Genomic DNA, 15182 nt, shown 5'->3' on the forward strand with positions numbered 1-15182 from the left:
ACAAAATTATAAATGAAATGAACCATTAAAATAAAAAAAGGACCCGCGTGCAACATGTGCAAATGCGCAGGGACCAAATCTGGAAATAATCCAGACCCCAAAACGCAGCGCTGAGGCACGGACCAAAGTGCAAACATGCGCAAATTACAGGGAAAATTTAAAAAAAAAACAAAAGAAATACAAATGTAAGCTGATTGAAAAACAACGTAAAAGGGGAAGGGCTTATCACGCAATTATTCCTCTCCGCTAGGAGCGCGCGGATCCCGGGGGCCATCAGGTAGGGTCAAAATGGGTTGGCCTAAACGACACCGTTTTGGGAGCCATTGAAGCAGGCTTAAAACGACGCTGTTTTTACTCCTTTAAAATGACTAAAATCAACCAAATTCGGCCGATCCACCTTACCCCCCCTTTCTTCTCATTTGACAAACCCTAGATCCCCTCTCATCCATCGATTCCCATCCCCCAAACAACCACCTGCACATTCAAGCCTAGAGGACGAGATTTTTAGCCTTAAGGTCTCCCCCTGACTTCGATTTCAACAAAGTAGAAGGTGACCCATGGCGCATTTACAAGGTAAGCCCCTTTTCATCTTTTTTTTTTCTTATTTTTCTTTCGCATATAAGAATCACAAATCCAGAAAAATGAAACTAAAGGAAGTAAAGCATTTAGAGATTTTTGAATCGGAAAACACCTTGTGTATTTTAGTATTCGCAGTGTGCGCGTAAAAAAAATACAGGTGATTCTCTTTAGGCTTTATAGCCGAGAGAAGAAATAAAAAAAATACAATTTTCTGCTATTTTCTCGCGTTTGTTGTCTTCTTGCGTTTGGTGTGCAGGTACGGTGAGCGTGTGCTGGCACTTGGTGTGAGGCGTACGGAGGCGCACGTGGCGGCACGGAGGGTACAGAGCCAGGCTTTGGGCGCACGGAGGCCGTACATGGGGGTGTTGGCTGCGGCGCACCTAAGAAACCTAAGGTTTCTGAAACTATTTTGATTTTGGGCCACTTGGGCCTTGAATTTTTGGACTGTAATTGGACTTTTATTCTTAGGTTTATTTATTCTTTGATGTGGACCCGGGCAAATTGGCCTGCTTATAACTCGAATTTGAGATTTTAAATTTTTTAAAATCTCAATCTTGTCATTGAATAAAGTCTCATCTTTAATTTTTTTTATATGATAGATTCATGAAAAAAATTCTAAATACATTTTAGATCAAATATAAATAGAAAATTTAAGTGTTAGCGATCAATTTCTAAAATGGATAAGAGTAAAAATAGGAGCTAAGCTGAGAATTTAATTTTGGATTAATTCAATAGTTTAGTATGAAGGATTTGGGTGAAGCTATCTATGCCCTTAGAATTCGAATCCTTAATGCTTTATCGCAAGATTCAGACATAAATAATATATTGGAATGTTTTGCTATGGCCGATTCAAAGAAAGGTACACAATCTTTTGTATCGGGCTTCCATCTTTCTTTGGATGATTGTCTTAAGACAATAGAAGAAAGAAAGTATATGAGAAAGGTTCCTCATGCTTTAGTTGCAGGAAGTCTCATGTATGTTATGTTATGCATAAAATATTAGCAATCAATTAAGAATATACTCAAGTCGATATTAGACGAGTCCTAGTCCAAAATGTTAACAATCAATTAAGCATATACTCAAGTATTTACTGAAAATGGAAGATTGTATGCTTGTATATTCTAGAGGGGATTTAACTCCCATTGGACATAAGGATTCGACTTTCAAATCTGCCAAGATTTAAGGAAATCGACATCAGGTTGTATATTTGTCTAGGAAGTGGGGCCATAATGTGGAAAAGTGTCAAGTAGATTTGTACTACTAACTCCATTGTGGTGGCCGAATATGTGGTTGATTTTGAGGCAACAAAAAGTAGTCTGGCTTCAAAAGTTCCTCATAGATCTCGAAGTCATTCTTGTTATGGAGAAAACTATCACATCGTATAACAGTGCGACATAGCTAACACCAAGGAAACTGGAAATCATAAATAGGAAAAAAACATTGATGAAAAATATCATATTATATGAGAGGTGTTGACAAATGAAATAGTGGATGTAGTTGAAGTCGCATTTGAGAACAACCTTGTGGGTCCATTTATCAAGACTTTGGTTGTTAAGAGTTTTGAGAAACATGTAGAACGTATGTGCATGCAAAATATGAGTTATCTACTTCACTAGGGCAAGTGAGAGACTGTTGGGATCTAGTGCCCTTAGTGTAGTTATTCGTCATATATGCTTGTAAATTTTTGACCAAATTAGTTAAATAAAATTTCATCATTTACGTTATTATCTTTTGTATTTGTCCTCAATGATTTTTGCAGGCAAATAAAAATGTATGAGCAAATATTGGTTCACCGATTATGTAATGTTTAACTAATATTTTGTTGTATTATGTGGTCGGATCATAATTCGAGAAGATAACTTATATTAGTAGGTAACATAAATGGTTCATAGTCTGAAGAATCAAAATTGAGAAAATTGATTCAATTGACTATTATGCCATCTATCAAGTCCAATTAGGGAGATACCTTGTCTTACATATCAGAGCAGATGACTTCTAGAAAGATAGAGACATAGGTGCATTTGTCTAGACTGATAATACATCAGACAAGACCCAAGTTGAATATATCTTAGATTTTGTTTATGGATTTATTCACTTGTGAAGTTCATAGTGTGGTTTAGCTCAATCCTGAGTAAGTAACCGACTATATGTATGTAACCCATATACTTTGATGTGTTGAAAGCCTGTGCTCAACTTGTAATAAACTCGAAAGTTGGTATGTTGAATATACAACTTATGTATGAGATAATTTTACTTACAATAGTGGAATTCATAGCCCAATAAGAGAAAATGATATCTTCTTGTTGGCATTGCATAGTTGATAGAAAAATAATGTGGCCATAGGTCATTATTCTATGCCAAATGATTTAATTACTATGTGTTAGTAATTGACCATTTATGCAGGAAGATACAATTATAAGTAATTTAAATTGTATCAACAAGCCATCGAGGATGCTTCCAAAAATTAGAGTACCACGAATAAACTACCAATTAGCTTGTCTCAAAAATCAAATATTAACAATTTACCCATTCAGATTTAACAAAATTCCGAAGGCGATTCAAATAGCATTGAGTTCTACTAAGTTTGAATCAAAATTTTCCAAAGGCCTATTATACCTTGTTAGAATGGTCATTGCACCCTCACTTTGTCAATCACAACTTTACCAGTTACAACTTTGCTAGAGGGAAACATTTCACCAATTATGGACCTTTTGCTTATGTACATATACACGGAACGTGGAGCACCACTTATATACGTTGCCAAATAATACTGTTGGTTCATTCTTTGTGTAGATCATATGTAGGATCTCGCTTGGTCCATGTCAATCCTATTCTACCTATCTAGAAGGCTATCATATTAAGTGATTAACCATGAGAGAATTATTGCCGAACACATGTCAAAAACTAGAGTCAAGGGATGATTACCCTAGCCTACAAAATACCTATCCTTGTGCTCCACTTTTCATGCCTTATACACAATTCTCCTACTCCTCTAGTGACTCTTAACACTAAATTGTTGTGTAAACTATTATATCCACCTCCGTCTTTTTTTTTCCTCAACAATATTATTGTAAATAATAACATAAATTTTTAACCTAAACTAAAAAAATTATAAATTATGAAATTGTGACCCAACCTAACCATGAAAACGAGGAATGAATTATGGGTAAGTACTTTAGGACTCCCCATCCAAGATATGAGACCCAATCAAGTATGAGTTGTAAACCTTAAACCACTTGGTGGACGACACATCATAAAGAACTATAGTGGGACCAATCCATTGGTGATTTGTTTAATCACTTGGAATGCCTATTTATCCTAGGGAAGTTACTTACAAAAGCAATTAGCATATCTCTAAACGTAAAAGATCCCACTTGAAGCCATAAAAAGGACAACAGAACCCAACTTATTTATTTTTATATTTTATAAACTTTCTATAAATTTAAGGATGGCACTCCATAAAAAGTTTTTAAATGTACATTCAAGGGACTTTACTTTTAATGACCACGTATAAAAATATATAATCAATAAAAGCGTAGCAAGGGGGAGATAGGCCTTCGACCCTCATGATGGTATAATATCATTTTTAGCCATTGTTAAATTAACAATCTAAATTGATCCCCTTATCCCCTTAAATTTATATTTTGGTCCCTCTAAAAAATAATAATTCAATCCAAGTTTAACATAGATTCTTTCACTTTGACCCCAAAAAATTTTAAATTTTAACTCAACCCTCAAAACATTCTTTTTCAATGATTAGCCACTTTTTTCACATTTTTCTTATTGTAAACTTGACATCACTTTTTTGGATTTCTTACTTCACCCCACACGTCGGCACCTTCCTTTCCATCCCTATAAATATGGACGTCCTAGAGATTGCTTCATAGCAACTGAGAGAGAGATCATTGGAATCAGCCCCAGTTGACAAATATTCACTTTCTCTTTCACAGAGAGAGAGAGAGAGAGAGAGAAAAAAGAGAGGGTATTCTTTACATAATATTCATCTAATACAAATAAAAGATGGCTCTTCACCTTTCTTGGGTTTTCGTTTTTGGCATCCTCGGTACATACATATAAATATTCATATTCCCTTCTTCTTTGCATATTATAATTTTCTCTAACTCCATGTTTTCTTGTTTTTAGGCAACGTTGTTTCATTTATGGTCTCCCTTTCTCCCTTGTAAGTCTCTTTGTTTTTGGTGTTATTTCATGAATTTTCTCTATATAAATTATGCCTTGTTAATGGAGATGGTGATGTAATAATTTTTGCAGGCCAACATTTTATCAAATCTACAAGAAGAAAACATCAGAAGGGTTCCAATCATTACCCTATGTGGTATCACTGTTCAGTGCGATGCTTTGGATTTACTATGCACTTCTTAAGAAGGATGCTATGCTACTAATTACCATCAACACTTTCTGCTGTTTCATTCAATCTTTTTACATTGTCACTTACATTTACTATGGTAGAAAGAAGGAAAAGGTAAATTCTAAAAAAAAAGCCCTAGATATTTATACGTGTTTCATGAAGTTCATCATGAATCTAATTCAATTCCCAAATGGTGGAAAATTTTCAGCTCGAAACTGTGAAGCTTATGCTCCTATTCAATATTTTCGGGTTCGGACTTGTCTTTTTCTCCACTTACTTCCTTCATAATCCCATGACCCGTCTCCACATTCTCGGATACATTTGCATGGGGTTCTCTTTGAGTGTGTTCGCGGCACCACTTGCTATCGTGGTGAGTATCATTGTCTCAATTTTGAAATTGAATATCACTTCCGGTCTGAATAGGATTATATTTAAACCGTAAATTCTCTGTTTTTCTTGCAGAGAAAGGTCATAAAGACAAAGAGTGTTGAGTTCATGCCGTTTACTTTATCAGTGTTTCTTACCTTAGGAGCAGTGATGTGGTTCTTCTATGGCCTTTTGTTGAAGGATATGAACATTGCGGTACATTACTTCATTCATGCAATAACCTTTTTCAATTGGTTAATTTGCTTGGAACTCCTTAGACTATAACATTATGAGCAAATTGGTCCCTCTACTACAGAAGTGAATAGCTTAGTCTCTACCTTTTTTTAATTACCATATCAATAATAATTAAACTTCATTTTTTTAAAAAAAATTCAGGTACCAAACGTACTAGGGTTTATCTTTGGGATACTTCAAATGATACTTTATGCAATCTACAAGAACCACCCAAAGAAAATGGTGGTGGAAGATCCAAAGCTTCAACTATCAGACCAGCACATAGTTGATGTCATTAAACTCGAGTCGGTCGTGTCTTCGGATGTAAACACAACGGCTCCTCAACCGTACGAAAGTAGAGGAAGAGGAGGTGTTGAAGCTCAAAATACGAAGGAAAAAACTTCAGATGCTTCCCAAAAAGTTTAAACGGTTCAATGAAAGGGAAAAAAAGGGTTCTACAAGTGGACGATCATTGCTCGAGTGATGCCAATAAAAAAAAGTTATAGCAATGTATAATTAAATTACGTTTAGTTTTTGTTTTCATGGCAAATAAGGTCAAAAGCCATGCAAAAGAAAAGGAAAAAAAAGTAAATTAAAATAATGTGTTGTGCAATTTCTATCCCCCTCATTGTAATCTTTTTCTCTCCATCTCTCTCTTGTCTATCAATCAATAATGAATGTATAATGTTTTTTGTTTTTATTACGTTAATGTTAAATATATATTTTTTATAATTATAATGATGAGCAAGTACTTTGGATAGGGTTACTTTTAGAAAGTTTACGAAAATAAAGTGTTGAATATATTAGTACCACTTTATATATCATATCAACGTTGATTATAAATTAGATCAAATTATTCGAATGCATATTAATATATCTTAGCCGGTAATTTAGATGAAACTTATTTGAATTTAAAATAAATGTGTATATTATAATGAGAATTAGGTAACATTATATGCTATAAAGCTGTTGCCTTAAGCATTTTTACCAATTGATGATGTTGCTTTTTCAATATCTATTTGTATAATTACAGGTGTTCTCATTTGAGTATAATTTTATTCGAGCCGAGAATAGTATTTAGGTAAAGTCCTTTCAATAATGTCAATTTTAAAATTTAAATTTAATTAAAATATTTAGAAAAGAATTCTACTTCCATTTCTTCCAACCACTTATTAATTAAATATATATAATTATTTCATTGTAAATACAAGGAGTCGTTCATTCAAAATTTGTAGATTTTTCTTTTGATAGCCACTTAAATTTTTAAAAAAAATTCTTTTGGTACATATATATATACTAAAAAAATTTTAAATTGACATCCTTAATATACATCTCTATATATATCACTTAAATTTATGCATCATGACAAAAAAATTTAAGGGTTAATATATATGGAGATATCTAAACTTGGTAACTTATACTTGGTACCTAAACTTTTTCTTGGACCTAAATGGTATCTAAATTTGGAAATCGTAAGCCAAATTGGTACTTTTTTTAGGTACCTGACTAACATTGTTAGAATATGTTGACTTGACACTGATAACCAATAGTATGGTGACATGTAGTAGCCTAATATGTAGTAACCTAACATTTTGACACATGGAAAAAAGTAAAAATATTTATAAAATTTATATTTTTTATTTTTTTCCATGTGCCAAAATGTGAGGCTGTCATGTGTCACAATGTTTGGTCATTAGTGCCATGTCAGCATATTCTAACAGTGTTAGTCAGATACCTAAAAAAAGTGCTAAGTTGGTTTACATTTTCCAAGTTTAGGTACCAATTAGGTAAAAAACAACTTTAAAGTACCAAGTAGATATAAGTTGCCAAGTTCAAGTACCTTCGTACATATTAACCCAAAATTTAAAATATGTTGTGTTGGTTCGCAATCTAAAATGTGCTTGGTATTGTGGTTTAGAGAGTTGGCATATCTCGTTTGACACATTCCAAATAGTATATGTTAATCAACATGGAAACCTTTGCTAATCAAGAAGTAAGATTGTACAACTTATTGAAGAGTTCTAGTTTAAACATGACTCTTAAAGATCAAATTAAGGTTGGGAGGAGACTTAGATCAGTTAAGGACATATGCAACATGTCCTTAAAAGAGTCCTTATTTAAAAAGGAAACATGTGCATCAAAGTTGAACAATCCTAGTTAACATTGTTGTCTTTCGTGTAAGTTAAATTCTTGAAGAGTCCTATTCCATCAAGACTTCCTTGGTTGATAAGAGAAGGATTCATTTTTTTAAAGGAAAATCAAGACTTTAATAAAAGAAATAACAAACACAAACAAAAACAACAAGGAAAGGACCACTAAATCCTAACCCAACAAGCTGGCCCCACACACTCGATCCAACGTCCTTAATCATCATTAGCATAGCTTACATAAACATTTAATGAGAGATAAAAAAAAGTAGAAACAAAAATAGCATCCCATTTAATGTGGTTTGCATATAATAATGCCACCTTAGCAAACGAATGAGTCACCTTATTTGCATTCCTACCAGTCCAACAGAAGGGCAAATGCTAAAATTGCCTCTTCTGCATTAAGCAGTTATGAACCAACATGTAAAATTCCAAAACATTAATTGAGAGACATAATAAAGCATTCACCACCATCAAACAGTTTGATTCAAAAAGCACATTATCCATATGTATCAATTTTAACCATGAATGGGACTTACATATAACAAAGGCTTTTGCTACACAAGAACTAATTAGCACCTTCTCAAACATTAACAAACACCTTACCACATGACCATGTCAATCTCGAATAATGGTTGCAAAGCTAACAACACTTGCAATGTTCAAATCGAAAGGCATCAACATTGCATTTAAAATAGCCCATGGGAAAAGGCAACCATTAACCATCGTTCTTGACTATATTCGAGTCAGCCCCTTACCTTTTGCATGAAACACTAGCAGTTGTTGTCGAAGGATACTGACGAGAAACAATAGAAGTTGGATACACAACACTATAAACGTGATTCAATTGAGGGAATTATTCTATTCATTACGAGAGGAACCTTAGATTGTTTTGTTATTCACTTTTGAGTGATTTTTTTTATCATTTTAGGGTGGAGACTTCATATGAAATGTTCCTAAGTGAGGCTACAATGATATGAGAATTAGGATATATTATGCTTACATTATTGATTGTATTTTGATGGTTGTGAAACTAACTAAAAATTCGACTTAAGGCAAGCGCATCTATCGAACAGTAGTATAGTTATGGTGAGACCGGAAATATCGTATCCACGAGGACTAAAAGTACTAGTAATTACTATCTTTTTATTATCTAGCCTAAGAATTAAAGTGTGTTGTTAAACTAAAACTATTTATCTAATTAACTAAGATTACGACAAAGATGAAGTTTGGAAAATACTTTAGGAAAACCGATGGAGAAGAAAATACCCAAGGAAGAATCCACCTAGACTTCACTTATTACTTTTGAATTAGACAATTTATTCACTTAACTTAATCCGTAGAAATCCTTAACTTATGTTAATATCTCTCTCGAGACAAAAAACAACTGGTTTTAGGTTGATTAATTGAAATCTCTTTCTAATTAAAACCCTTATTGTCGCATTAACTCAATCTATGGATTCCCTTATTAGATTTGAATTTAATCCGGCAGATTTATGTCATCCTATCTCTAGGATTGCATTCAACTCTGCTTAATTATGGATGATCTACTCTTAAATAGGGACTTTTACCCCACTGAATAAGCACATCAAAACCTGAATTAATACCCTAGAATATTAAAACAAGAATTTAGAACTCACAATTAATAATAAAAATAAGTCTTTATCATATAATTCAAATAGAAATAAGATTCATCATAAGGTTCATCTCCCTTAGGTATTTAGGGAGTTTATTTCATAATAATAATGGAAAACATCTCAAAGTTTGGAAAAAAACAAAATATAAAGAAACCCAAAGAATTTTTAGGAAATTAGATGGAAATCTTCAGTCTTGATGTAGATCCTAGCTCCGAGGTGATTCCGATGGCTGTTCATGAGTATTTTCTGCCTTCAACTTTGTGTTTCCCCTCTAATCCTCTTCTAGGGTGTTTTATAGGCTTTAGAATGCTTCAAAACCCTCAAAAGTGCCCTTTTCTGAATAGAACTAGGCTTGGGCTCGGTAGAGACACGGCCCTGTGCCACGCCAATGTGAAGGTGCTCAGGCTGTGTGCAATACTGAGTTGGTTGTTAGTCGACACGGCCATGACACACGGGCGTGTGGTCTACCCGTGTGTCACACACGGGCGTGTGGATCACCCGTATGGAAGTGCCTAGGCTGTGTGAAAACTGATTTAAGCCCAATTTGTTCGTTTTTGGCCCGTCTCTCGCTCCTTTTGCTATCCTAAGCTCTCCTGAGTATAAAACATGAAATTAAAGGATTAAGAGCATCGAATTCACTAAAACCAAGGAGAAATCATTCATAAATATGCCAAGCATGGGGTAAAAATATGTATAAATTACGGTTTATCATATTTTGATATTTATTAGTGTAATTCTTCTTTAGGCAAGGCCTTGTAAATGTACCTTAAGTCCAAACTACATTAACAGCTTCCTGTTATAGACCGTATAAGCATTGATGTTGCTAGAGTAGCTCAAGAAAATCTCTTCATCACTTTTGGCATTGAACTTCCTTTTATATAACACCCAATATCATAAAATGTAACAATTATTCCCCAAAACATGAAAGTATTTGACGATAAGCTTCATTCCTCTGCCATCCTTTTTTTTATTCCAATAAGACTCTATTGATTACATGAGCTACAATATTGATTGCTTCGACCTAGAATTTGTGAGAAACATTCTTATTGTTGAGCATTACTTGAGCCATATCTTTCATTGTTCGATTCTTTCTCTCTACCACACTGTTCTGCTTAGGTATTTTGGTAGTAAAAAACTCACATTTGTTTCCTTCATCATCATAATAAATAGAGAATTCTTCATTGTCAAATTCTCTACCATTATCGCTTTTAATAAGGTGTGATTTTTCCAATCAATTGGTCTTTTTTTGTTCTAATTCTAATGATTTTCTAATTAGTTGGACTTTTTTGTTCATCAACTTGTTGCTTAGCTTCTGAATTCAACAAAAGTTTCAAAATTTTCCCTCAATAACTTGACTTAGGTGTACCTCAAATAATCATTAGCAACACCAATACATAGTAGTTCATATGAAGCAATTCTAAAAGATTAGTAGTCTAGATAACTAGTTGCAATTAAGGATGTGACTTTGTATGTTGTTTTCCTTTGATGCAGTGTAACACCCTATACTCGATCTAATCTACCAGTCCATGTACTGAATGTCACAACCCACGTATAACTTAACTAAACTCCTTGACTATCCTATTTAAATATTTTAATTTCCACATTTAAAAAAATTAACTTCATCCATAACCCACTTCAAACAAACTTTAGAATTATTACAAATTCACTATATTGGTAATCTCTGGCATTATTCGCCATTTTGATTTAAGCTTACAACATTGATTCATCTAATTTAATTCTTGAGGTGTAGCCTATAAGGTGTTCCACTCTGTACACATGAATGAAAATTACACCCCTCTCAAAAATTAACGATGTCTGGCTTGGTCACTCCACTCGGTTCTCAAGTTAAAACTTTATCCTGCAAATAAGCAGTAAATTTGTAAGGTCAAATGAGCTTAATGAGAATTTGCAAGACAACATTCAGAAACAAAGTTTTAAGAAAAGATTTCAACTTCCTAATCATTCTTGGCCTTCCACAGATTTCATCGACGAGGTCAATGACTCCCCTTTTTTCCCGCAGCTTACTATTGGTGGACCTATCCTCTAACTGAGACATAAGTGTGTTATTTTATGGTAACAGTCCTCTAGTGATAAAGGCTTGATGCCGTTTGATCCCAACTTCCCTTACTACCTAACAAGCCTATCCTCCTCTTTTACTCACAACCTTGGATGTAAATTCCATTACCTACCATTAGTTGTCTTCCATTTACTTCATCAGATTTAGATCCTTGCCTTCCACTATTCTTGACGAATTATCCGCCCTATGTTAGTCCCTAGCAGACGCTTCTCCTGTTAGCCCCACGTGGTCTATCTGGCATTATTTAATCTTGATCAAACATCCTTCCTCTCTATAGGTTTATGATAAACTCTACCAATTAGACAGTTACGCTATCATTGCTCCCAAGTGAACCCCGACGGACTTACCCACCCAGGTTGTCTTTTACCCGCGGATCCCTTAAGCTTAGGTTTCGCTCTATCCTCCTATTTTCACCATCGACTTAGGTTTACTCACCAAAACCTACAGACTCATATATTCTTAATTACCTTTCTTATCTTCTTAATTTGGAAAATTCTTAAGACTATCCCATTAGATAAGTAATACTTGTCCTTTCGTGTTACTCTCCAAGTAGATTATACGTCAGTCTTTCTCTTACCTTGTACTGTCATTTTCCTAGCCTAACTGTCACATTCCAAAATTGGGCCTAGAATAAATAGGAATAAAATTGAGTTTTTAATTTTTAAAAAATAATTGGTTTCATAGTTAATCTATTGTTTTTCTTTTTAATATATCTAAGACCTCCCTTCTTTGGTTCTCTTCTTTCAGAAACAAAAATTTCATAAAGTTTCTCTATTAGAGTTGTGTGACCCAAATTCCTGTTAAAAATTAAATATAAGTGGCAAGATAGAATGCTCTACAAGGGCGAAGGTCGATGTTTAACCTTAGTGCATTGCTTCCTTTATTTGATGTTGATTCCGGTATAGGCTGCACATGTGAAATCCGTATAAATGTTTACTTCCTCTATTTGATGTTGATTAGAATAAGGTGTTTTAACCTTAGTGCATTATTTCTATTTGACTTTGATTAGAATAAGGTTTTAAATCTATAAATTGATGTAATCATCTCTCCTCTTGTATCATTTGAATTCGACAGTGTGAATTTTCTTCTCCTCTACCTATAGTTTTTTCCTGAAAGAGTTTCCACATAAAATTTTATGTGTTCTATTTTTCTTTCTTTTCTTTGTGATACATTGCCATTATCTATGTTAAATTTCTCACATTTTTATTGGTTGCATTGAACTTCTTCATCATGGACCATGCGGAAGAAAGCTCCTTCAAGGTTGCATATTTGATAACCATTTGCTTGATGAGTTTTTGGTTTTCCAGTTTCAGAAAAGAATTTTCATTATTATGATTTGCATTAATTGTGCATAGCTACTCCTTTTTTTCCAACACTATCTTATAAGTTTCTAAGAAATCTTCATTGGTTTTATATCAGAATCAATGTAAGCTTCTGAATCAATTACGACTAGATTACTGACAGAAGTGGTGAAAACAACATAGTTGCTGACATGCTCCCCACCCTCATCTGAATTGTTAGAAAAGTCTTCATCACTCAATGTAACATAAAGGTATTTCTTTTTCTTCTTGAATGTGTCCAAAGTCATAACATTTATGACATTATATACCTTTCTTCTTCTCCTTGATAGATTTATCATTGATCATAACACATTTGTTTTTTATTTTTGGATTTTTTTTGCAACATCAAGCTTCTTGTACCTTCTAGGCATCTTCTTAAATTATTTTTAAAGTTTTGAGTAAGAAAACCCATTTTCTTTTTGAGTTCGTCAATAGTAGTGTTACTAGCAATTCTAGCTGTGGTTGCAACTTGAAGTGTTATGTTTTTCTCACCTTTCAATTTTTTCTTCTTGGATTCATTATCGATCATTTCAAATTCTTGTAATGACCCTATAAGTTCATTAATGCACATTCTATCTATAATTTTAGCCTCTCCAATTGATGTCACTTTGATGGCAAATCTCTCAAGTAGTGATCTAAGGACTTTTCTTACCAACTTTGAGTTTGAATATTCATTACGTGTGCTCAGTCCTGATTTGACAAGTCATATAGCTTGGCAAAAAAACTCACCAAAAGTTTCACTTTCCTACATTTTGAGTGTCTCAAATTTGGTGGTCAACATTTGCAACTTCAATTTTTTTACTGTGTTGGTTTCTTCATAGGTTATTTTAAGAATTTCCCAAGCTTCTTTAGCTATTATATAGTTGGAGATCCTCTTGAATTCTTGACCATCAACTCTACAGAAAATGACATTCAAGGCCTTGGAATTTGCATTAGTCAACTTCTCTTCCTCACTAGTCCAAGTGAGCTCAAACTTAGAAGTTTTAACTCAAGAGACATTAGTTTTAGGAGGTTCCCATCTAGTGAGAACTGTGTGTCAAGCATTTTCATCTATTAACTTTATAAAAGCCTTCATCATTGTCTTCTAGTATGTGTAATTGGATCAATCCAACATAAGGGGTCGTGAAATTGATGAGCCTTCGACTATGAGAAAAAAACTCAACACTAAGATCACCACTTATTACGCCAAGTGTTAAGTCTGATATCAATTTAAAGAATTAGTTTTTGCGCACGACCAGTTAAAACTGAAACAACTAACAAGTAAAGAAAAGCAACACCAAAAGTTTGGTTATGCAATTTAGTTTCAACCTACGATTTTCAAACATGTACAAGTGGTGATTTAAGTTTACCACTCATCATGTAGCAACTTCATAATCATATTAAAATCTAGGTCACTCTCCACTATATTTCCCCTTGAATAATTAACTAAAAAAATTAAGTTATCCACTTTGTGTTGTTCTTATAAAATACCCCACAAAATGATTTCTAATAGAATAGTGCTAAAATACAAATAAATTATAATACCAATTCCGACCAAAGTAGCATACAATATAACTGCAATTATCCTAATAATAATTGACCCCATTCAATGCTAAAATCCACCTCTATCCATCGCCATTAGAAAGTTGTCTAGTGCTTTATATTATATTAAAAAAATAAATGAAAAGAAAAACATTGCAACTTTTTTTAATTTTACCCCAATATACTTGATAATAAACCTTTACATGTAAATGATTAAATAATAATTAAGCATAGTAAACAACTTAGCCAACACACATGAAAAAATAAAATACAAAAATATCAAAAGTCAGAACCGATCGCGGGCCAATGTCCCCTAAATCACCTTTTGAGTTGTCCTCCGACTTTAGCAACACAATTAACAGGATATTTGATGCGTGCATAAATTTTACTTCTCATACGTAAATAATAATATGATATTTTTTCATAATAAAACATTAAATAGTAAAGATCTTATAAATAATTATTAATAATTTTATTTAAACATTAATTGTAAATTAATTATAAATAATTGTTAAAATCTTATAAATTAATTATCTTAGGCTTTAATTGCTTTTTTGAGAAATGCTCTGCAACGAATGCTGAGTTATGGGGCTTGTTGGATGGATTGCTTATCGCTCAGAAACAAGGTTATAATAAGGTCATCATTCATTCGGATAATCTCGAAAACGTTATATTGATCTGTGAGAGCAAGGTAGTGGTTTCAAAGAATGCTCTCATTAAGAGGATACAACAAATTTTGGCCTCGGAAGAAAATTGGTGCTTGAATTATGTCCCTAGGAAAATCAATCTGGTCGCTGACGCTTTGGCTAAAATGGCTTTGTCAAGTGGCAACTCCTTGCGTATTATCGAGTCTCCTCCTTTCAGGATTAAAGATATTTTGCAGGGAGACAATTTTATTGATAATTCCCTCAT

General features: G+C 33.4%; 1 protein-coding gene and 1 long non-coding RNA gene across 2 annotated transcripts; both read left to right on the forward strand.

Annotated features, from left to right (window-relative positions):
* The first annotated feature begins 224 nt into the window (after window positions 1–224).
* LOC121232034 (uncharacterized) lies at window positions 225–1168 on the forward strand. The gene is made up of 2 exons (XR_005930251.1): window positions 225–573; window positions 836–1168. It is a non-coding gene; the product is annotated as an uncharacterized lncRNA (long non-coding RNA).
* Window positions 1169–4462: 3294 nt separating this feature from the next.
* Window positions 4463–6248, forward strand: LOC107926138 (bidirectional sugar transporter SWEET10). Its single transcript, XM_016856939.2, has 6 exons — window positions 4463–4642; window positions 4723–4759; window positions 4852–5062; window positions 5157–5318; window positions 5411–5530; window positions 5711–6248. Exons 1-6 carry the CDS (start codon window positions 4600–4602, stop codon window positions 5972–5974), a joined length of 837 nt encoding a protein of 278 aa, XP_016712428.1. The 5' UTR covers window positions 4463–4599; the 3' UTR covers window positions 5975–6248.
* Window positions 6249–15182: the final 8934 nt, after the last annotated feature.

The sequence above is a fragment of the Gossypium hirsutum genome, chromosome A07, assembly GCF_007990345.1.
Source record: "Gossypium hirsutum isolate 1008001.06 chromosome A07, Gossypium_hirsutum_v2.1, whole genome shotgun sequence".
NCBI classification, from domain to species: domain Eukaryota; kingdom Viridiplantae; phylum Streptophyta; class Magnoliopsida; order Malvales; family Malvaceae; genus Gossypium; species Gossypium hirsutum.

What these genes read in the sequence shown, in the direction of transcription:
- LOC107926138 (XM_016856939.2), top strand. Translation starts at nt 4,600, where the DNA reads ATGGCTCTTCACCTTTCTTGGGTTTTCGTTTTTGGCATCCTCG. An exon ending in TTTCGTTTTTGGCATCCTCG is followed by an intron (nt 4,643 to 4,722) that starts GTACATACATAT and finishes TCTTGTTTTTAG; the next exon opens with GCAACGTTGTTTCATTTATG. An exon ending in TGAAGGATATGAACATTGCG is followed by an intron (nt 5,531 to 5,710) that starts GTACATTACTTC and finishes AAAAAAATTCAG; the next exon opens with GTACCAAACGTACTAGGGTT.